At 39.4% G+C, this 24,112-nt stretch overlaps 1 protein-coding gene across 1 annotated transcript in view; it reads left to right on the top strand.

Moving 5' to 3' along the window:
- The first annotated feature begins 4,154 nt into the window (after window positions 1-4,154).
- The window catches only part of ENPEP (glutamyl aminopeptidase), an 82,674-nt gene continuing 62,716 nt past the window's right edge, over window positions 4,155-24,112 (top strand). The window contains exons 1-3 of the mRNA XM_019417638.2: window positions 4,155-5,054; window positions 15,055-15,196; window positions 17,264-17,395. Of these exons, the coding sequence (XP_019273183.2) occupies window positions 4,426-5,054; window positions 15,055-15,196; window positions 17,264-17,395 (903 nt within the window). The 5' untranslated portion in view covers window positions 4,155-4,425. The remainder of the gene's footprint in view (window positions 5,055-15,054; window positions 15,197-17,263; window positions 17,396-24,112) is intronic.

The raw sequence follows: 24,112 nt of genomic DNA, 5'->3' as shown, positions 1-24,112 counted from the left end.
AGGACACAAGCCTGTTGTTTCATTGATTTTTATTTTATATTGAATTACATTTGGATATGTGTTGGAGGTTTCTTCTCATCACTATCTTTGAAAATCCTTCTTCTTCCTCTCTCCCTCTCTTCTTCCTTGCCTCTTGACCCTCTTTTTCACTCTCCTCTTCCTCATCTTCACTGCAGTGTAGTTCTCCATATTGTGCCAGTCATTGGACAAATTCATTATGACCGGCCAACCCAAGTTCGGTGTGGCATGCTGAACATTTTCTGTCCTGATATGTGCAGCTATTTTCAGCTGTTGGAAAAAGTTAGTTGAGATCACTTAATCTGAAAACCAATTGAACCCCTTATAACTTTTGCTGAGGCCAAATGAAATATGAAGAATAGGAAATAAAATATCACTGACCAAGGTCACAGTGAACATCACCAGCGTGGGTTTAGCCTTCCCGATCAACTAAGTCATATGCAATGTCACTCTCCTTTTTCGACTCTAGTGAAACCTTTACCGTTTGGAAATGCCTGGATTGACCATGGGTTTATAGAATTGACATGCCTGATAACAGTGACCCTGTGGCAAGGTGAAGACCAACGAGTTCCCCTCCTCCCCGTTCCCTATGTTATACAGCCCGACTTGCAGATTCTGCTTCCTCCGTCATGATTCTAGCTTGTCATTATTGCCTGTTATTCTGCTAAACCATGGAGTTCAGCTCTGGTCAACTAATAGGAGTAAACAGCTACACAAATAGTCACACTGTTGTATTAATTACTGACATTTTTGGAGCTGTTCCTAGTTCTCTGGTGAGTTGGCAGCACCCTATGTCCATACAAGTCCCAGTAGTCTCTGGAGTACATGTAATTCCTGGGACCTAACAAAAATCTTTAAATTAAAGCTCCAAGTGTAAAAGGGAGGTACACATCGTTTATTCAGTATTATAGTGGGTCTCTTGCGTCAATCTACCTGCTCTGGAAAGGAATTAGCCAGGAAGTCCCTTACCTACTCAAGATCAGGTATGATTTCCATGTCCTCACCTCTAGGGAATTTCTTTCTGATCGTTCTTGAAATTTGAACTGAGTTTATTTTATCTCAACATTTCTGGCATATTATGCCCATGAACGCTTCCCATTCTGGATCCTTGGTGTTCTCTACCCTCCATTCTATTTATCTATTTGTTTATTCGATAAGCAAACAATGAACATTTATGCTCTTTATGGGACAGATACTGGACTTACTTCGCTGGGTACAAAATGATAACACGCATTGTCAAAAGGTATGGGCAGGGGGAGTGTGGTCTACGATCCATAATGAATGGCTTTGCATTCACTCCACTGGCTTGAATATGCTAAGTGGAAATTGACCAGAGGTAGCCTTTTCAAGTTACCTATGTCCAATGTAGATTTTTCAACACAAGATTCATCAGTATAAACTGTTTAATCTAGGTGAGTGCCTATGATGGTTGATTGGTCTCCTTGTAGGAATAGATTCTCTTTGTCTCTCTCTCTCCTCCATCAGTGGCTGCCCTTGACCTTTGCTGTGGATCTTTCAAGATCAAGAGCCTCTTGCCACAGGCTCGATACTTCAGTGTCAAGGAGAGGAAGGATAGCAAGTGCTACTGCAATGAAATGCAGTGTCATCAAATTATGAGAGCTAGGGGCTTTGTATTTAGTAACCCCTAATAATTTGTTCCTAGATGTGTTCAGTGCACATGCTGGCTCTGCTATCCCCACATAGGTGGCTGGATGTTTTACATCTACAACATCAGGCAACCCTCTAACATGTGATACTGATAAGATGCAGTGCCCTTCATGGGGTCTAGGCAGCCCTTACGGGTTGATACCAAGGTGCTGTGGTAAGAACTGGGGCTGAGACTCAAAATTTACACAAATGGGTGCGTGTGTGTATGCACACACACTATATACATGGGTTTAAGGTATTTTATTTCCTCTATCAAAAATATTACATTTAAATAATGGGTCCCATATGGTGGGATTTTGGGAAGAATGGGGGAGAGTTTTATAGCAGTTGACCATTCTTTTTTTTTTAATGTTTATTTATTTTTGACAGAGAGAGAGAGAGAGACAGGGCATGAGTGGGGGAGGGGCAGAGAGAGAGGAAGACACAGGATCTGAAACAGGCTCCAGGCTCTGAACTGTCAGCACAGAGCCCGACGTGGGGCTCGAACTCACAGACTGTGAAATCATGACCTGAGCCAAAGTCAGACACTCAACCGACCGAGCCACCCAGGCGCCCCAGCAGTTGACCATTCTTAATCCCCCTTAAGTTCACTTTATCCCCAAAGTCTATTATCTACTTTGTTCAATCTAGTCACAAGCATAGGGACTGGTGGTAACATTGCTGTCTTTCTAGATGAGGTTGAATTTAAGAGCTTCAGGTGTGTTTGCCTCAGCTGAGACTTTATAGAAATGCTTCCAGTTTAACACAATTTTATGTACATTCTTCCAAATACTTTTAATTTTAGTCATTATGTTGAGATAAATATGATCCACATTTTCCCTTTCATCTAATGAAATGTCAGGTGATCTTTCCAATAAAAAGGGGGTCTCTTAAGGGCTAAAACACAGGGATTTGATTTTTCAAAATTAAACACACTATGATTTAAAAAGTCCAGGATTGTTTCAGAATGTGAAGTTAACAAACACAAGATGAACTTGTAATCTAGAAAAATATATCCCTCTTCCCTTTAATTCTATTTTTATTACTACTATTTTATAAGAAAACAATAGAAATGTACAGAGCAAAATGTACTCTCTTGCTTTTAAAGTCTCCCGCCCCCCCCCCCCCCCGCCCTTTTGTTTAGTTGGTACTTTGGAACAGTATAAAGTACCATTTCTCAGGGAGTTCCACGGAACACAAGTCCCACAAAAGTTACCTCACTAAAAATGTTCATCATCAGTTAAATGTAGAAATTACTCAGTAGTATATCCTGTCTGGAGATTTACAATGTATGTTACCATCTGGAGGCTCTGAGAGAATAGAAGGTAGTAAAAGAACGATGTAGACGTATGGACTTTGGACTCAGACAACTTGGGTACAAGCTCCAAGTCTGCTACTTACTGATTGTGTGACCTTGAGCAAGTGCCTTAACCTCTTTATATGTCAGTTTTCCCATCTCTAAGATGGCCATCAAAATAGTACCAACCTTACAGAGTTGTTGGAAGACTTCACTAATAGCTTCGATAATGTACTTAGCAGAGTACTTGGCACGTAGAAAGCTCTCAAATTTTTGATAATTATTTATTGTATTGTCATTATTAGAGATGGCTTGGGGTCTACACCTTAGCTACTCATAAACATTCAGGTCTCTGCTGTGATTTCCATCTTGACCTTATCATTCAGAGGCGATAGATTTGCACAGATAATGGATCTCCCAACAAGCCAGCTTTCACATCTGGAATCTGCTCCAAACGTGATCTACAATTTGAAGTCTAATGAAGCCAATCTCACTCACAGGCAAACTGCAGAGAGGAGTTTATCTACACCAGTTTAGCTATCTAACTTAACAAGTTTATCTTCCTTGTCATTCTGTCCTTTCAATCCTTTCCTTTTTATTTTATTTACTATTATTATTATTATTTTTACTTCTTGTTATGCTTTTCAGCTGCAGTACTGCTTTGGCTGATTTCGTGTTCCCCTCCCTCCTTCTATCCAGCATTATACTGAACTGATTTCAGGCAACTTGGCTATGCTTTGTTAACCCAGAAATTTAACAAATAGTTACTGACCACCTAAGTGGTCCTTGAATTTAGGTATCGTTTTGAACATGCAAGCCCAGGATATGACTCCGGTAAAGGCAGAGTCTGAATGTTTTCCTAACATGAGGTGGCGGGGGGGGGGGGGGGGGGGGGGGGGGACCGAAAAGAAAACAGCTTCTTTGGCAAACTACCTGATTAAAGAGCTGAAATTCAAGAAGCCCTCTGGTGAGGAGAGAGAGACTGTGAGCACAACAGGAAGAAGCCATAGACCCAGTAGCAAAGGTTGAGTTTTCCTATCGTAAGCACACTTCTTTTTCCATACGCCCTCTCTCTGAAAGCTGCTGACAGAGCTTTGGCAAAGACTCATCCTCCCGCTCCCTGATAAGCTAAGCCCTACTTTATATTTAACTCACTCCTGAGCAGGAGGGGTGGGGTGGGGATGCCTCGTTTATAAGGGGAGCTGTGACAGTCTTCTTCCTCCAGCTCAGCCTGTCTTCTGGAGCCCTTATCCCACCCCCTGGTTTCCGCCTTCATCCTTCAGTGGCCGGTGGGGAACGTGAGGGGAGAGGAAAGACGCAAGGCTGTCAGAGAGGGGTGTGGGAAAAAGGAACACAGGCTGCCAAGCCAGGGAATTCCTAACAATTTAAAAAGGAAGTCAGCTGACGTTAGTTAGTTAAATTTAACATCCTTTTATGTGCAATATTTGACTTTGGAAACAAAAATGAACTTTGCGGAGGAAGAGGCCTCCAAGAGATACTGCATTAAAACGAAACATGTGGCTATTATCTGTGCGGTGGTGGTGGGGGTAGGATTAATAGTAGGACTTTCCGTGGGCTTGACCAGGTCGAATCACTCCACCGGGGACGCTGGGCAGGGCACAGCTCCGGCTCCTTCCCACTCTCCTTCCACCGAGAGCCCGCCACAGGACCAGGGGGTCTGCCCTGACAGCGAAGATGAAAGTGGAGACTGGAAAAACTTCAGGCTGCCGGACTTCATCAATCCAGTGCACTACGACCTGCAGGTGAAGCCCCTGCTGGAGGAGGACACGTACACAGGCAGCGTGACCATCTCCATCAAAGTGAGCGCGCCCACCCGGCACCTGTGGCTGCACCTGCGGGAGACCAGGCTCACCCAGCTCCCGCAGCTGAGGAGGCCCTCGGGGGAGCAGGTGCAAGTCAGGCGGTGCTTCGAGTACAAAAAGCAGGAGTACGTGGTGGTGGAGGCGGGAGAGGAGCTTGCCCCCAGCAGTGGCCAGGATGTCTACCTCCTGACCATGGAGTTCGCCGGCTGGCTGAACGGCTCGCTCGTGGGGTTTTACAGAACGACTTACGTGGAGAACGGACAGATCAAGTAAATATTAACTTTTGCTTCCTTTAGCCTCGGCTCGCCTATTTGTTTTTCATTTCTTTTCCTTTCCTTTTCACTTTCCACTTTTTAATTGTTTCGTTGGTCTGATTGTTTTCTAAACTTGGTTTCAATTCTGCCTGTTCGCCTGGGAGACAAAAACCCATGCCCTGCTGTATTTTCAAAGGCTGTCCTAAAACTTGAAAGTATTGAGTGAGCTGCATGGAGTTCAAAAAAATCAGTGTAACTCTTTTATTTCATCGGGAGAAATTATAATGTACTGCATCCTGTCAGAATGCAGAAACTATCTACAGAAACTACCTCAGATTTTTAAAACACACGTGTTTGGCAAATTTCACTGCCATTAGTCTTGGGCTGTAGGACAGTGATTTTAAACTGAACTTTAAAAAATATATTACACTAAATTCAAGTGAAAGTCAGTAAATGTCAATTATAATCTTGAGTATTTTTTTTGGAGAAAAGATGTTGAAAGAGTATGTAGAATCCGTGGAATTGTCTCTGTGTCTGTATCTAGGAAGGAAGGCAGGATTATGTCTTTGTTTTATAATGGCCAGAACCATGTTTCACTGATAAATTTTTAATAAACACTCACTGAGTCCACCCATTAGTGGCAGCACATGGATAAATCTTTGGGCTTATTGTCCATCATGCAGTATGCAATGGTAATGCTCCATAAACGATATATTGCAATATAAAAGCTATATTAAGTAATTAAAGACATAAAAATATATTAAGTAATTAATATACGTATTTGTACATTTCCGTGTTTAGCAAAGATGGTTACTTGCCTTGACAATCAATCAGATGCTATTACCAGAACTATGTTAAAGGCATAAACTCTCTCAATGAATTAAAAAAACCCTTCACTCTGTGGGTGTGGCCCTTGCATCAGGAAGGAAAGCTGTACCGAGGTATCACTGAACTTGAAACTGCTTTGACCTTGCTTACATGGATTCTTGACAAGATTGGCGAGATAGGGGGGCTCAGGTTCTCAGGGAGGATTGGGAGCCCAAGGTTGTCTGCTTTTATCAGTAGTAGTTGACGCTATCACATTACACAGGATGCCGCCAGTTCTTCACTGCATACATGGTTTGGGAACAGTTCTGGCACGTACTCAGGAGCCTTAGTTAGGCTAAATGGACCCCTTTTTGGTTTATCTTGCTTTGAAATATTTCAAGCGTATGAGGAAAGTCCATACATTTTTTTATTCCAGCCTCTACATAACATTTTGACAACGCAGGCCTATAGGGGTTCTCATCCACAGTGTCCATATAAGGACGCAGGAGTGAGTTCATTGGGAGCAGCACCTTTCTTTCATATTATAGAGCGAGCTGCATGATATTTGATGCACATGCAATTTAAAATACCATCATAGCAGTACGCTTTTTAAGTATACAGTCCAGTGGTATTTTCTGCCTCTTCTGTCTTATTGTAAAATTAAATTCCAGGACTGAGTACTGGCTGTTGCATATTATCATTGGGATATTATCGTTGCCACCACAACGCAAACTCAACACGAGTGTGCTCAGTAGCAACCAAAATTTCCTGATTTCTGCATATACAACCAGGACTTGAACTTGAATGTCACAGAGAGGAACCAACTGTCTGGGCTGCTTTCCCTCAGATTCAGAGGCAAGAGGAGAGTTGGAGAAGAAGGTAGAGTCAGTTTAGAGCTCCCTGGCATTAATACCCACCTGTCATCTTGCTGGGGACAGAGCTATAGTGAGGCTTAGGAGAAGAAAGTTTGAGAAACTTAAAAGTCACTTTTTCCTACTTTCTGGTCTGTTCCTTGTGATCGGAAGAAACTACTTTTAAAAGGGTCAGAACCTTTGGAATGTTTTTCTGTGCATACCGCTAATACCCGCCACCCTCTCACTGTGTTGTGTAGCATTTCCAGTTGTTCTGTTCCAAACAGAGTTGCCTTCTACTCTCGTCTCCAAAGTGTATACTGTTTTCTTCTCTCTAAGGGTCAGCATTTCCTTCTTGGTGTTTGAGCTACTCTTACACAGCATTTCCCAGCTTGCTGTTCCACAGAGTTCTAGTTGAACAGGATATTAACAGATATTTCCAGAACAAAATCAGGGGAGGGATTCTGTGGCCAAATTAGTTTGGGCAATAATACTAAATACAAAAAAAAAATGTGTTTCCTTTTTTTTTTTTTTTTAATGATGGAACTTCTGAGAGACTTTTATATAATAACATACATTATGAATCTCTAGAGACTGCCATGAATCTCTGGAGTATGCAGTTTCCCAACTGTGTGAGGCTGTGAAATCTTCTGTGGGTCCCTGAGAGCTGTCCCTCTCTTGTTCACTGTCTAGCACACTGTGAGTACTTCGATATTAATGAATATAAAGAAGCATTTTTATGTAGGCTCTCACATGACTATTGTCCTCTGGCACATGCTGGGACATGCTGCGTAGCCAGAGCCCTTTTCCCGTTATGTAGTCCAACGTCTACCAGTAACCTCTCTGTCTTCCCACTCAGTCAGGACGGACATTTTTTCTGGGTTCCTTTTCTCCCCATCTCCTCAAAAGGAAGAGGAATTGGTAAAAGAAATTTTTTTAACTTAGGACTGCAGTCTTCATATTTCAAGGACTGAGAATCATTGGAATTAGCAGGAATTAGAATTTACAAGAGGGACAGATGGAGGCTAGTTTGGGTTTTCTGGGTATTTACGGCATTGCTAGGATTGAAGCTGAATTCTGATATAATGGTGGGATGTCAAAAGGCAGAGGCAAGCAAGAACATAAAAGCAGATAAAGGAAAGGCACAAGTGAGAAAAGCAGAGTGAGGAAAAGAAATTAGCTTGTAGGAGAGGTTTAGATGAAGAGGTGAGCTGGACATAACTCTGGAAATTTCATTGCGGGGTGTGGGAAAGAAAGGCTAGCTAATGGCAGGCATGTAGGAAAAATTAACTAGCAGCTATTTAGGTGGATGGTGAGGGAAAGAGTTAAGTCCCTGTGGGGGCACATGGGAGATCTTGCAGTGATCCAGGAGAGAGAAGATGGGGATCAGGTAGAACAGTGACTTCAGCACAGACAGAAGAGGACACAGTGGAGAAAATCGTTTGGAGGTGACATGGTCAGGCTTTGAAGACTGCTTGACTGTGAGAAAGAGGTGAGTTAGTTATGTGTACAATATGCCACAGATGTCTGATCTGATAGCTCACACCTTTAACTGATACTGGAAATAGAATGGTAGAACCTGGTTTGGGGGGGAAGGTCATGACTTAGTTGTCAGATGCCTATCAGACATCTAGGAAGACATGTCCAATAGGCATTTGGATACATAAGTCTGAAGCACAAGGTTAGGGCTTATGAGAAAGATTAGGAATTAATGTGAAAACATGGCAAAACAGAAACCAGTGAGGGGTGCCTGTGTGGCTCAGTCAGTTGAGTGTCTGACTTCGGCTCAGGTCATGATCTTATGGTTCATGAGTTCGAGCCCCGCGTCAGGCTCTGTGCTGACAGCTCAGAACCTGGAGACTGCTTCAAATTCTGTGTCTCCCTCTCTCTCTGCCTCTCCCCTGCTCGTGCTCTGTCTCTATCTTTCAAAAGTGAGTAAACATTAAAAAAAGAAAGAAAGAAACCAGTGAGATGGTTCTAGTTAAGTGTGTGTGTGTGTGTGTGTGTGTGTGTGTGTGTGTGTGATATATTTGCACATGCATGGAGATGTGTACTCATTTGTAGGTTTAGTCTTGAAGTTTTAGTTGTAGGTCAGTTTGTTCATTATATTCTTAGACTGATATGTTGAGCTATCAGTATACCTATTATCAATAAACAATATATCTATTTTTGGTCTTGTTGCCTGTTGCAGGAGACATGGTAATTTCCTTTATTTTGGAAGCAAGGAAACAAATTTTACTTGACCTTGAATGTCTTCTACATAGAAAAAAAGCAACTGGAAAATACATTTAAATAATTAACTGGTGCGGTGTCTGGGGTGGCTCAGTTGGTTAAGTATCTGACTTAGGCTCAGGTCATGATCTCACGGTTCACGAGTTCGAGCCCTGCACCGGTGTTTGCTCTGACGGCTCAGAGCCTGGAGCCTGCTTCAAATTCTGTGTCTCTGTCTCTCTCTCTCTCTGCCTCTCCCTCACTTGTGTGCTCGCTCTCTCTCTCCCTCTCTCTCTCTCTCTCAAAACTAAATAAATAAATAAAAAAGAAAGCAAAGCTAAACCATGATACATTTAAAAAATACTGGTTCGTTCAAACCACCATGAAAATATGTTGGAGTCTGAATAATCTAGATGGATTGTCTTGCACTAATCAGCTCCCCTATTTAATTCTGCAGTCCCTTCCTTAGTCTGCCCAGCCTCTTAGCAATTGTGGCTGCCTCGTCTCCATCAGAAGGCCTTTGTTGAAGTTTTTCACACAGATCTTGCCATTTATTTTGCTGGTTTAAGTTACTAAATTGCTGAACATAGCCTGAGAGTCTTCATTGGAGATGCCAGATGATATATGAGGTAATCAAGTAAAATTTTTTTTAAGTAGATTCAGAGTGAACTGGTCTGTGACTTGCATCTCACCTCCTCTTCCTCCAGCTTTCTCTAAAGTCACCTTGATCTGATGTACTCTGAGAAGTCAGAGGGATTTCTTCCCTTTTGTGAATTAATAAGCTACACAGAATTGTATTTTTAATGTGCTGGTCTAGTAAGTGACTTATTAACATGACATAGAGAGAGGCCCCTACGGAAAAATGGTTTAGCTCAGCACATTTGCCTGGCATTATAATTATTCAGGACATGCTCACGAGTCACTCCTGAACACATCGTGCTCTTAGCCAGGCTTTCCCCATTAATTTGCAGCACAACACAACTGATTCTAAAAAGAAGAGGTTTTAATCACCGAGTAAAACCTCCCCCAAGAAGGTATGACCTAAAATTGTTTTGCATCTTCTATACCTTGTTTAAAATTTGCATATATTTAGAAAACTTCAGTAACGTTGGATGACATTTAGCAGATATAAATAGGGGCTTTTGAGTTCTATAGGAGTTCATGAGAAAAAATAACAAGTTACCATTGAAAAATATTGTTATGTTGCCTACAGTATTTATATACCGAGTACTTTTGTTCCAGGACAGATACTCTTGTTTAATGAATGAATTTTGAAGTCTGTTCATTGTGGAAAGTGCATTAACATACAGCATAGTTAGTCTTCTAGAGTTAAAGGAAATAGGGTGAGGTGTATCCTAATCCCATTATGTAAATATGAAGGGAATTTCAAATATATTACTACACGTGATCTATCCCTTATTACCCCACATAACCCTGTGATGGGGACAGATGTGCCCAGGCTTTATAGATCAGGTTACCAGGCTTTATAGATCAGGACACTAAGAATCAGTATGTTTTGTGACTGGCACAAGATCGCACTTTAAAGGGCTGAAGTAGGATTGGAATCTAGGAATTTTTACTCTTAGAAGAGGGGTTTCCCCATGAAATCATGGGGAATAAGCCAGAAAACAATACGCATTTTGTAGCCCTTCTGCTTGCTGAGTGTCACTTTACCTTACATCAGTGTAAGTACAGGTCACTATAATTGAGCTACACTCGGTGTGATTAACGTTCACTGATAGGGCCACCAAGATAGACCAAACACAGCACCCAGTGACACCATCAACACCGTTCTGTTCCATTTCCAAAGGCAAGTCTGAGATACCCTAATTTAGGGAAGGATTTTTTGCATACAATCAAGCACAGCCTCTTTTAAAGAGAGAAGGTGAGGAACAACTGAAAGTTCTCTTTGTGGGTGCTTGGGGTGGGGGTGGGGGGTGTATGTGCTCTTGCCCAGAGCAGAAACTGAAACAGATCATTTAAAAATCTACCAATGGCTATTGCTTAGGACAGTGGAATCCCACTCCCTCCTCCCTCCTCACCCTGCCCCTGTACCCTCTCCCCTTCTTTCTTTCTCTCTCTCTCTCTCCCTCTCCCTCTCTCTCTCTCCCCCCCCCCGCCCCATCCCCCCCCCCCAAACCACTCCTATTCCCAAATTAGTTAATTGGCTTATTTCTGAGGTGTGACTAAACTGAAACATTCTTGCAGAGAGTGATTTTTCTTTTTCTTCTGCCTCTGGAAGAAATCAGAAGCCCGAAGAATTCAGAAGAAAAGGCAGCTGACTAAACATGGGGCTGGGGCTTGGTGGAGCTGATTATAAAACCTTAGTACCCTGGGAAAGTGTGCAGGTTTCTTTATATCCTGATGTGTTTGTAATTCTCTACTGTCTGAACTGTATTAGAAACTTCAATTGACTAAGCTATTATCATCACAAAACTAATCAGGAATTACCTCTGTTGAAGAAGAATACATTCTTGAAGCTTTTTAGGATAACTATTATTTTGAACGAATTTCAAACTTACAGAAAAATTACAAGAATAGTACAAAGATCTCCTAGAAACATTTTACTGAGATTCACCAATGTTAACATTTTGTCCTATCCCCCCTCCCACTCATGCCCCCCCTTCCCGTTAGAGTATTTTGATACATTATTTCCCTTTACATTTTAACATTCAGTATATATTTCTTAAGGGACATTCTGTAACATAACTACAGTGCAGTTATCAAAATCAGAAAATTTAACATTGATATAATATGATTATCCAATCCACAGTCATAATCAAACTTCATCAATTAACCCAAAATGTCCTTCTGAGCTATTTTTCTCAGTCCTGTATCCAGTCTGGATGCATGCATTACATTTAATGTTATGCCTTGTTAGATTCCTTCAAACTGGAACAGTCCCTTAGCCCCTCTCTTTGTCTTTCATAACCTTGATATTTTTGGAGAGTACAGTTATTTTGAGAATGTCCCCCAGTTTTAGTTTATCTGACTTTCCTCATGATTTAAAAATGCAGGTTTAGCTTTTTTTTTTTTTTTTTTTTTTTTTTTTTTTTTTTTTTTTTGGGTCAGGCATTTCACAAAAGTGGTGCTGTGTCCCTCTCAGGAAATCCTATCAGGAGACCGATTCCATTGGTTTGACCATTATTAGTGATGCTGTCATTGATCACTTGCTTAAGGTGGTACCTAATACTTCCTCCACTGTAAAGTTACAATTTATCTCTTTGTAAGTAAATTCCAGAGATTCTTTGAAACCATTCAGATACACCTTTCCTCATCAAACTGTCACCCATATGTTTTGGCATCCACTGATAATTTTCTAAGGCCATCATTCCTCCTAAAATCACTAATAGGCAATCTATGTGTGGAAAAAAAACCACAACTTTCCCTTCTCCTCACCACCCATAAATATCTATATCTGTATCTATATCAGAGTAAGGATTCATGGATTCTTATTTTAGTCGATGGGTTATAATTTCATTATTAATTTTGACATTCTAATTCTCCCAGATTCGACCATGGTAGTCCACTCAAGTGGGCCCCTGTGTCCTTTTGACTCGTTCCCATGGTTCTTTGAGAACTTCCTTACTTTTGGGCAAAGCAAAGATGTTCCAGGATCATCTTGGACTCTTGCTGACTCATCACTGGAATTGGCCATTTCTCTAAGGAGTCCTGGTTCCTTTTAGTGGGGAGTGGTATTTAGAACTCATCATCTGGGAACTAGCTTTGCTCATTTGCTCCAAGCTTGTCAGTGCTGCTACTCCCGCTCAGCAGAGAGAACTCAGTTCGTGTTTTTATATCCACCTACCTATATCTACACACAAAAATCATTGAATTTACACCAAACCTGCAATTATAATTTAATATGGAGAGACATTCTAGTCTTTCCCCTTTCCAAATTTATAACTCTCTTCCCCAACAGTGAGAAACCTGCTTTGCATTATCCTTATTTATTTATTTATTTATTTATTTATTTATTTATTTATTTTCATTTGCTCAAGCCATTAGAACACAGAGAATGTTGTTTCTGAATTGCTAACACATACTACTAGAAAACACAAACTTACTTACTGGAACTTAGTATTCATTTAGAATTATTTTTAGGGAAAATGTTCATATGTTAAACACAAATCTAATGGACACAGTTCAATGAATTTTGACAAATGCACACATCTTTGTTACCCATATCTCTAATAAGATAGAAATTTTTTTCAGTCATCCAAGAAAGTTCCCTCCCTCAGGCAACAGTCTCCCAAAAGACAGACACTTTTCTGGTTTTACTTTTTACAGATTAGTTTTCTTGGCTGAGTTTTTTTTTTTTTTTAATGTTTTTATTTATTTTTGAGACAGAGAGAGACAGAGCATGAACGGGGGAGGGTCAGAGAGAGGGAGACACAGAATCTGAAACAGGCTTCAGGCTCTGAGCTGTCAGCACAGAGACCGACGCGGGGCTTGAACTCACGGACTGCGAGATCATGACCTGAGCCGAAGTCAGCCGCCTAACTGACTGAGCCACCCAGGCGCACCTTGGCTGAGTTTTTAACAGGAAATTATTATATCTAGAGAGGTTTTTTTTTTAAGAAATTAAAAAAAAATATTTTCATTTCTTACACGTGGATGTTGACCTATGGCATATTATCTTTTGGATAAATTAATGTATATAATACATCCTTAAACCAAAATGAAATGCAGACTCTTACCATGGCCTCTGCTGACTAGTCAAACTTCTTTGGCCCCAGTCCCTCTAGTTCAGCGGACACCTTTCAGCCACACTGGACACCATTCAGGTCCTCAACCACGTGAAATTCTTTTCCACTCTAGAGCCTGTGCACTTTTCTGTTCTCTCTGCTAGGATACAATTTTCTTATGCTTCCCCTGTCTGGCTTTTTCTCATCATTCAGACCTCAGGAAACCATTACCTACTCCAAGAGATTGTCCCTGACTATTTTACCTAACGGTGCCCACAACTTTTCCTAGGTTTTTCTGTCACTTCCCCTGTTTTATTTTCCGTATACCTCTTATCACTCTCCTATGTGCTTATTTAGTCTTTGTTGTTCCCTCAGCACCTAGAATAATGCCTGGCAAATGTGTTTGTGTGTGTACAGCAGGGAGAGGGATGGGGTGGGTGGGTAAGGAGCGTGGACGGAAAGGGTTCGATAAATATTGGATGAATGAATGATCTAATACTTTAGCTTTGTATTCTTTATGATATGCCTGAAGGACAAAATATTTTCCTTAGCCAAATTATTAACAAATATGTCAACATTTCTGTACTCCCCCTTTCTTTTATGCTTTTTACTTTGCTTACTCTTCTAATGAGCAAGTGTGCAATATTTTACTGTGATATAACTACCTTTAAAAAGTATATATTCATTGATTTTTTGAGCAGTTACTCAGAAAAAAATGTTATTTCCACTTTGAAATGATGGAAATATTAAACATTAACATTTTAATTTACAAAGGCATTTGCCTAGTTAGAGCCATAAAAAATGCTCTTTTCAAAAGTGGGTTTTCCTGCTTTTCAAAATGCTCTTTTTTCAAAAGCAGGTTTTCCACCTGGTCAAAGGTTATTTCACCTGGGAGATTACTCAGAGCACTGCCTTTGCATAGAAATGAAATTGGAGTCTGTCCCCGGTGCAACATAAATAAGAAAGAATGTGCCATTAGGGACAGGAGCTGGGGACTCTGGAAGATACTCCTCTGCTCTGTGACAGGACACAGCTGTTCACTCTCAGAAGGACAATTAGAAACAACTCCTTGAGTTTGGCTTTGTTGTTTATCTACTTGTTGCTTGATGGCTTTTGAGTGGAAAAAGTGACAGTTCATAATTGGATTTATTTTTGCTTATCTACAGTTCACAGATTTTTAGTTATGGCACCAAAATATCAAACTATTCATATAAAATATCTAAATCTGGAAACTTCCAGATTTTCATTTATTTGTTGACCTAAAAATTCCAAGAAAGGCTTTGACAACTATTTGATAGTTTTCTGGATAGAAGGTCATTTTAAGACCTGCAATATAATTACATAGTAGTTATAAATACACGCAGCTGTAATTACATAGTTGACTTTTTCTATAGGAATAGAAACACAGGGACTGTGAGAAGAGGTGACATGTATTTTGTTTGTGTGTTTGTTTCTAAGGAGCATAGCAGCCACTGATCATGAACCAACAGATGCCAGGAAATCCTTCCCTTGTTTTGATGAGCCCAACAAAAAGGCAACCTATACGATATCCATCATCCACCCCAAAGAATATAAGGCAATTTCAAATATGCCAGTGGAGGTAAGTCCTTTAAAAAATTTTTTGTTTCTGCAGATCGTCTGTTTAAAATAGCAGGTAAATTATCTTATTTACTATGAGAGAACCCAATGAATTCTAAAATTAAATGTGCCCTCATAGTTCATTAGAGGCTTGAAAATTCATTTTGACAACCTCTTTTCTTGGAGTCCTAGAAGTCTTTAACCTGACATATCCTAGTCTAGTCAAAAAGCCATGGTTGGGTTCCAAGCAAGAGTGAATACAGTTGACCCTCATCGGCTGGGCTCTGCTTAACTGAAACAACCCCCTAGTCATGACAGACTAATGGCAAACTCATGGAATTAGAGACTTAAAAATATTCTTGGGCCCAGTGCCTATTCTTGATTTTCAGATAAATAGAAGCCCAGTGTTTAAGATTGACCTACTGCAGAAAACCATCACTTAAATATTGGAGTAAAGAAGCCAACTCCAAGGAAACTCATGCCCAAAGATTTTCTAGTGAACAAATAGTGATCATGAAATGTTAAAAAAAAAAAAAAAAAAAAAAAAAAAAAGTAGGCTCCAGTAAGTTCTGTCTGTGTAATTACTGGCATAAGACTTTTTCCTCCATTACTGCCCCTCAACCACAGAAAGAGTAATGTAGCTAACTAAAGTTGGGGATTATTGTACCTTATATATAGAATAAATGCACATATATTGACATGTAAAAGGGTAAGTCTCATCCTTATATATAATTGTCCTCTAACTGATACCAGAAAAAAACCCTGCTTAAATTATATCTGCCATTGTTCTGATCCACTGTCTGAAATGTCATCATTGAAATTCATCCCTCTTAATGACCAGTATTCCTCAGAAAAGCAAGAACAAAGTAAAACCAACAAAAGCTTTAAGAGGGTTCAAAAGTAAATTGTCAGCTATCCATGCCTTGCAATGTGAATTAGTTGATCAATTTGTTTTATTCTGGTGTCAGGCACCTGAGCAGTTGAGCTTTGACTGGAGAAAAAAGAGAAAAGGATAAACTAAAAGAGTCTGGCACACTGACCCAAAAGGCTGGGCCAGGGTAAAAGATCCTTTCAATGTTTGGTCGGGATGGGAAGGGCAGGTGGGAGAAGAAAGGATGCAAACCTTACCAACTTCTGCTTAAGACCTCTCAGAGGACCTTTTCATTTTGCAGAATATATTCTTCACCTCTTACTAGTTCCAGACAATAGTCCTGGAAGAAGAAGGATATTGGGTCATTAGGAGTTCTCACTAGTAGTGGTTACTAGAGTAACTTTGCTGACGTTCAGATACTTCTCTACAAGCCCTTGCACACACATGCTTGCTTGTCAATGAGGCATCGATTCTAGTCCAACCTTCCTCACTTAATCCCCTTTGAAAGCTTCCCACTGCAGTGACTTACTGTGTGACTACAAGGCACATGGAAATATTTAAACAGTGGGTAGCATGAATTGGGCAAGTATAAGTGGATGGAATATTAGGCCTGGTGATTGGGGAAGAGGAAGGCAAAGCCGGCGTGGGCAGAAAACCAGACAGATGGAGTCAGTAGTGGCATCAGTAATGAAATTCTTCTGTCCGTGATAATCAAGACAGTGACTTTAGTGATGATACCTTGGGTCTTTGATGTAGGCATCCGAGATGGAAAAGAGAACCCAACATCCTGCTATGCCTGGTACAGCAATTGCCCTCCCTGAACAAACATTTGCTTAGTTCTTCCTTTGTGTGAGGCATTGGGCACTAGCCTTTTCTTCATTGACAGATCTGCTATCCCCTCAAATATCATGGTTGGGATTGTATATTTAATGTAGAAAGACAAAACAATTCCTATATCCTAGTCAAAGTTGTGTTTTCCCTGAGAAACCTCGTACAGTGTATAGTTCAATCACTCTTTCACAGGTCTAAAAATTAAGTGCCATTTCCGTTAGTCTTTTTCAATATCACCATTCATGGGTAAGAGGAAGTTTTACCCCTAAGCTTTGACAAAGGACTTCTGACTAAAACTCCAGGTTTGGAGGAATCATTTGTTTGTCTTGTCTGTGACTGATCTTGTCTGTGACTGATAAATAAAAGATTATCTTTTGTTTTCAATAGAAAGAAGAGTCAGTGGACGATAAATGGAATAGAACAACTTTCAAGAAGTCCGTCCCTATGAGCACCTACCTGGTGTGCTTTGCTGTACATCAATTTGACCGCATTGACAGAATATCTAAAAGGGGAGTACCTGTGAGTCCCATTATATATTTTTTATTTTTTTAAGTTTATTTATTTATTTCAAGAGAGAGAGAGAGAGAGCGAGCAGAGAGAGAGAGGGAGAGAGAGAAAATCCCAAGCAGGCTCCACAGCATCAGCACAGAGCCCGATGCGGGGCTTGAACCCATGAACCATGAGATCATGACCTGAGCCTTACCTGACTGAGCCACCCAGGTGCCCTGAGTCCCATTATATTTTTAAAAATATCCTACCTAGGGATTTGTGATTAATTTTCTATTTTTTTAATGTTTTCCCCCCCCACTTAACAGACTAGGAAAGCCCCTTCGTCATCAGGGTCTATGAGCTTGATGATAGATGCACTGAAAATATCGAAAATCATAAGCTGAAAGGACACATGTGAAAAATAAACACGACAGACATAGGAATGAATAGTTCTGAATTCGTTCAAAGGGAAAATTCACTATAAATCTAAAGCTAGCTCCCAAATATATCAGCACAAGTATATTAAAATATTTGAGCATGCCCAGTTTAGTGAAGTGGTTAGTATATGTGTTTGGGTGGGGTCCTGAATGGAGGCCAGAGAGGAAGGAGGAAACCATAGGAAGATGAATATCCTTCAAAGTTTGTGATGCCATTCCTATATGCAATTCAAAATAAGATAACAACAAAGTGTCAAAAAGCATATTTTTACAGTGTAAGAGATAAATAAGCTTTTAGAAATCAAGATGATTAATTCAATAATTTTCTTTTGAAAACACAAATACTTTTACCTAATTATTCTTCTCATTCTGAAGGCTCCCATTTTGCTCATGCCCTAAACACTTGCTTAATCTGATTTTCTTTCCGTTAGTCCACCTCTGTGCTATCTATTTTGTATATATATATATATATATATATATATATATATATACACACACACACACACACATATATATATATTTGCAATATAACTTTATAAGGAAAAAACCCATCACTCCTATTTTACAGATGAGAGAGTTGAAACTTAATATGTTTAAGTAATTTGCTCAAGATCACCCAACTGGCAAGTGGTGGATACTGTATGCTGCTAAACCTTCTGAAATATGATATTCTGAAAATATCTTTACCTCTTCACCAATCACTGGAGGGAAGGGATGAATTCCTCCATTTCCTGTGACACTATCTCCTAAGGAAATTTACCTTAATGTTGGTATAGTAGGAGTCGAGCGTGGTTTCCAGCATGCTGCCTTTACTGTAACCAAATTATAGCAAATGAGGGATTGTCCTAACACCTTTTCAAAGGGGTTGTATATCAGGATGAATTTTGTCATCCCTTACCACACGTGTTGCTTTGATGTGACCTTCAGTCATGGTAAAGAGCACTGCCGGGGGCTAATAGATAATAGTAGGGGTAAGAAAGAAATGCTGCTAGAAAGAGGAAATTGTTTTTTCTATATTGTGCTGAATGTCCTTGCTGGCACTCCTCCTGCTTAACATAGAGGTGAAAGCAGTAGTTCAGCTTGGTTTTTCTTACAGACTCCTCACAGTCATAGAATTTTTATCTGCAGGTGCTTTCTTCATCACCTGCAATTCAGTTGCATGAATGTTTTTCATCATGTGTAGGTGTGTTCTACACCAATTTTTTTAAAAACCTAATGATTGCTTTTTGGGCAAGTTTTTTATTTTGGGTGGAAATGACAAGGCGAAGCAGAAGGCTTAAACAATTCACTAGTGATGATGTAATTGCATAAAAATAAAATGTAGGGGCACCTGGGTGGCTCAGTTGGGTAAGCGTCTGACTTCGGCTCAGGTCATGAACTCATGGTTCATGAACTCCAGCTGTATGCTGTCAGCACAGAGCCTGCTTCAGATCCTCTGTCCCCCTCTCTCTGCCCCTCCCCCACTCATGCTCTCTTTCCCTCAAAAATAAATAAGCATTTAAAAAAATAATAATAATAAAAGAAAAAGAAAATGCAGTCAACTCATCAGCAACCGACAGCATACTTGGAGTTATTTCCTATAGTGACGGTGAGTTTGCATTTCCAATGCACTTGGTCCTCTGACCAAGGATATTTATTTGTAAGGTGTGATAGTGGCTGGATGAGTCATCAGAGCCCATACCAGTTAGTTAGCTGAGCTCTAATGGTGGATTTTGTATAAAGGTTTTAGATGACATAATGGAAAATACAATTTGGCAGAAGATCCCAATGGTATCTTTGAGTGGTAAATATTTCTTAAATATCAGAGCTGAGTGCATACTATTCCGTTGTAAATTTGGTTAAGTTTTCACCATTTGGGTGGGAAATGAATATTGTCATAATATATTGCTTTCTGATGATCTATTTGGTAAAAGGGAAACAGAATGCTATAATCTCTTATAATCTCACTTCCCAGAGACTCTGGGTTGGGAGAATTCAGTGAAAGTGAAACATGGAGCTAAACAAAGTAGGGGCCCTTCCCTTCCACCCCATCTACAGAAGACAGGCAACCAGATTTTTCCCTCCTGCAAAACCTGGTAGGGCTGTTTTCTACAAAAGGTAGACAGAACCCTTACTAGAGAACTTGCAAGGCATCTAGTATGAATGCCAATTTATGGTAAATTCTGCCTCATTGACATTTGAGAGGTTCCCTGCCTGGCTTTTCCTACCCACTCACTCTAAATTGAAATCTAACAGTTAACACTCAAGCACAGGTACCCCAGTACAATCTCCCATTCTAGAAAAAATTAAGGGGAAACCGACCTACTTAAATATACTTAAATGTGACATCAATGGAAATGCAAACCAGCCTCAGTACTACATTCTTAGAGCTGAACAGACAACTTAAGATAAACAGGCATCTGAGGAAAACAAACAACATAAAAGAAAATCCAAGGCAAATAAACAAAAAAACACTCTGGGGGCCAATAGTAATGATTGGGGAAACTAAAGAGAATTCCCAAAAAAGCCATAAAAAATTGAACTTTCTCACCTGTACAACCTTTAATTATTACTCTCAGATTCAAGAAGATGTGATCATCATAAAATAGAAAGCTATGAGAAAACAATCAGAAATCAGTAGTTCAAGTTTAAAATAAAACATGATTTCCAAAGCATAATCTGGCTCTGATCCCCAGTAACCCGTTACTAATTACCAATAAGCTTATGGCTTCAGTCCTGCCATCTGCTTTGTATTTTTATCAAGTTCATGGAGATATTTATGTTGTTTAAAGTCCTGATATGTCTTGTGGGTTTTCCATTTTTCCATTGCATCTATCATTTCAGTATGTGGGGGTACATCAAATTTTTAATTTACTGTGCCATCTCGACCCAAAGTCCCTATACTTCTATTTCAGTTTTTAAAAAGTGGAACTAGGTAGCTTTTGTGTAATGCAATACTTTTAGTAGAAACTTCATGAATTAAAAGATACTTTGCTTCTGACAGTATTATTTTGGTACATTAATCACTTGCTATTCATAATCAGATTATATTGTGCAATCAACAATCAGTACTACCCTGATTAAACCCTTGGGTATGTTCACCATTCTGGCAAAAGTTCCTTTATATCAATAAACGTAGAATCCAGACCTATGTTCTTCTGAATTGTTTACAAGCAGATATTATTTACACAGCAGGTATTAGTAGTTGAACCGTTCGTTATGCTTAAAATGTCCTTGCTGCTCATGAGAAAAAATTGGAATAGAGGATTCATCCCCAAAAAAAAAAACTGTTAAGGAGAAAGGTAACTGAGTTTGGAAGGTAGCTCAAAAGACTTTTAACTTTGTATATTTCCTTTACTGAATATTATTTGCAATGCATTTTGATTCAGTCCTGAAAAATAAAATTTAGCAATAATTGAGGCTAGCCTTTGATGGAAAGACTCTTTACAACTCTGTTGGTAAGAAATCTCCTGAGGACTTTTTCAGGTTTAGTTGATTGTTTCAGGGTTTTAAAGTCAGTAAAATCTTTAAGTAATATCTTCAGGTATTTATCCAAAGAAAATGAAAATACTAACTTGAACAGATATATGCACCCCTGTGTTCATTGCTGCATTATTTTTAAAATTTAATTTAATTATTACATTTTATTTATTTTTATTTTAAATTTTATTTAAATCCAAGTTAATTAAGATATAGTGTAATAATGGTTTCAGTTATGTATAACACCTAGTGCTCATCCCAACAAAAGTCTTCCTTAGTACCCATTCAGCCCATTCCCTCCACCCACCTCCCCTCCAGCAACCCTCAGTTTGTTCTCTGTATTTAAGGGTTTCTTATGGTTTGTCTCCTTCCCTATGTTCATATGTTTTATTTCTTAAATTCCACATATGAGTGAAATCAAATAGTATTTGTCCTTCTCTGACTTTTTTTGCTTAGCATAATACATTCTAGTTCCATCTGCATTGTTGTAAATGGCAAGATTTCATTCTTTTTGATGGCTGAGTAATATTCCACATCTTTATCCATTTATCAGTTGATGGACATTTGGGCTCCTTCCATAATTTAGCTATTATTGATAGTGCTTCTGTAAGCATTGGGGTGCATGTGACCCTTCAAATCAGCACATCTGTATCCTTTGGAAAAATACCTAGTAGTATGATTGCTGGGTTGTGGGGTAGTTCTATTTTGAATTTTTTGAGGAACCTCCATACCGTTTTCCAGAGTGATTGCACCAGTTTGCATTCTCACCAACAGTGCAAAGTGTTCCCCTTTCTTTGCATCCTTGCCAACATCTGTTGTTTCCTGAGTTGTTAATTTTAGCTATTCTGACAGGTGTGAGGTGGTATCTCATTGTGGTTTTGATTTGTATTTCCCTGATGATGAGGGATGTTGAACATCTTTTCATGTGTCTGTTAGCCACCTGGAGGCCTTCTTTGGAAAAATGTTTATTCATGTCTTCTTCCCATTTCTTCACTGGATTATTTGTTTTTTGGAGGGTGTAGAGTTTGATAAGTCCTTTATAGATTTTTGGATACTAACCCTTTATCTGATATGTCATTTGCAAATATCTTCTCCCATTCTGTAGGCTGCCTTTTAGTCTTGTTGATTCTTCCCTTCGCTGTGCAGAAGCTTTTTATCTTGATGAAGTTCAATAGTTCACTTTTGCTTTTGTTTCCCTTGCCTCCAGAGACATGTGTAGTAAGAAGTTGCTATGGCCAGGGTCAAAGAGGTTGTTACCTGTTTTCTCCTCCAGGATTTTGATGGTTTCCTGTCTTACATTTAGGTCTTTCATCCATTTTGAGTTTATTTTTGTGTATTGTGTAAGAAAGTGGTCCAGGTTCATTGTTCTGCATGTTGCTGTCCAGTTTTCCCAACACCACTTGCTGAAGAGACTGTCTTTTTTCCATTGCATTGTAGCATTATTTACAATAGCCAAGATATGTGAACAACTTAAGTGTCTGTTGATGGACAAGTGTATAAATACACACACACACATGCACACACACACTCAGAAATATTATTCAGCCATTAAAGAAGTCTTGCCACGTGTTACAACATAGGTGGATCTCAAGGGCATTATGCTAAGTGAAGTAAGTCAGAGAAAGACAAATACTGTATGATTTCACTTACATGTGGAAGCTAAAAAACAAAAATAAAAACAAACCAAGAAAACAGGCTTGTAGTTACAGAGAATATATTGGTTGTTGCCAGAGGAGGGGGTGGGAGGTACATATAATGGGTGAAGGGGGTCACAAGGTACAAACTTCCAGTTACAAAATAAATAATTTATGGGGGATGAAAAAATAAATGAAATCACTGGATTCTACTCTGGAAAAACAATTAGTACAAAATGTAGAGATTATATGACTTTTGAATTAACTCCCAAACTATCAATAAAATGTACTTCTATTGTTTATATAGGAGTCAAATTTTGGGAAGCAATATCCTTGATAAACATGTCATTAACCTCTTAGGTTAGTTCAAAGTCTTCTGTTGGGCTGTATTGCATTCCATTTTCAAATCCACAACAACGTGGATTATGAATATATTTTTAAGTTATAGGTTTAATAGCTATACATTATAGAAAATGTGGCTGGAAGAAAGCAAGTAGAAAAAAGGAAAATTAGGGGCGCCTGGGTGGCTCAGTCAGTTGAGTGTCCGTGTTCAGTTCAGGTCATGATCTCACAGTTTGTGAGTTCAAGCCCCGCATCAAGCTCTGTGCTGACAGCTCAGAGCCTGGAGCCTGCTTCGGATTCTGTGTTTCCCACTCTCTCTGCCCCTCCCATGCTCATGCTTTGTCTCTGTCTCTCAATAACAAATAAATGTTAAAAAAAAAAAAAGGAAAAAGGAAAATTACCTATATTACCATATATAAAAATCATTCTAAGTTAATAGTTTTGTGATGCCATCTGAAGTACATTTGACCTATGACCTCAATAACTTTGCTAGACTTTTTAGCTTGGCACTAGTCTTCCAGGAACCAAATTCAGGACAAATTAAATGGTAAGAGTGATCCTGTTCCTGAGAAACAGTAAGTTCTAATTAGGACTTGGGTTTCTTTGGGCTTTTGACCTCTGTCTTTTGTAAAGAGGGATGTGCAAAAAAGGAGCAGTTACTTTGCTAGAGATTAATTCAACTGTAGTCAAATTCCTTGGCTTTCATGATCAGACGGAGGAAGTTGAGGGGGACTACTCACTAAGAGAGGCTGGTATTGTCCATTTAATTAGTTTTATACTATAACCATATTAATTTGATTGACTCAGTGGAAGAGGTTGTATTGTGCCTGCTTCCAAAATGTTATAGGATGATTCCTGAATAGAATTATACCTTT

The sequence above is a fragment of the Panthera pardus genome, unplaced genomic scaffold (genome assembly GCF_024362965.1).
Source record: "Panthera pardus isolate Hobbes unplaced genomic scaffold, ASM2436296v1 HiC_scaffold_13, whole genome shotgun sequence".
Taxonomy (NCBI): domain Eukaryota; kingdom Metazoa; phylum Chordata; class Mammalia; order Carnivora; family Felidae; genus Panthera; species Panthera pardus.
The sequence above is the reverse complement of the archived record's forward strand: the minus strand, read 5'-3'. Positions and strand labels throughout refer to the sequence as shown.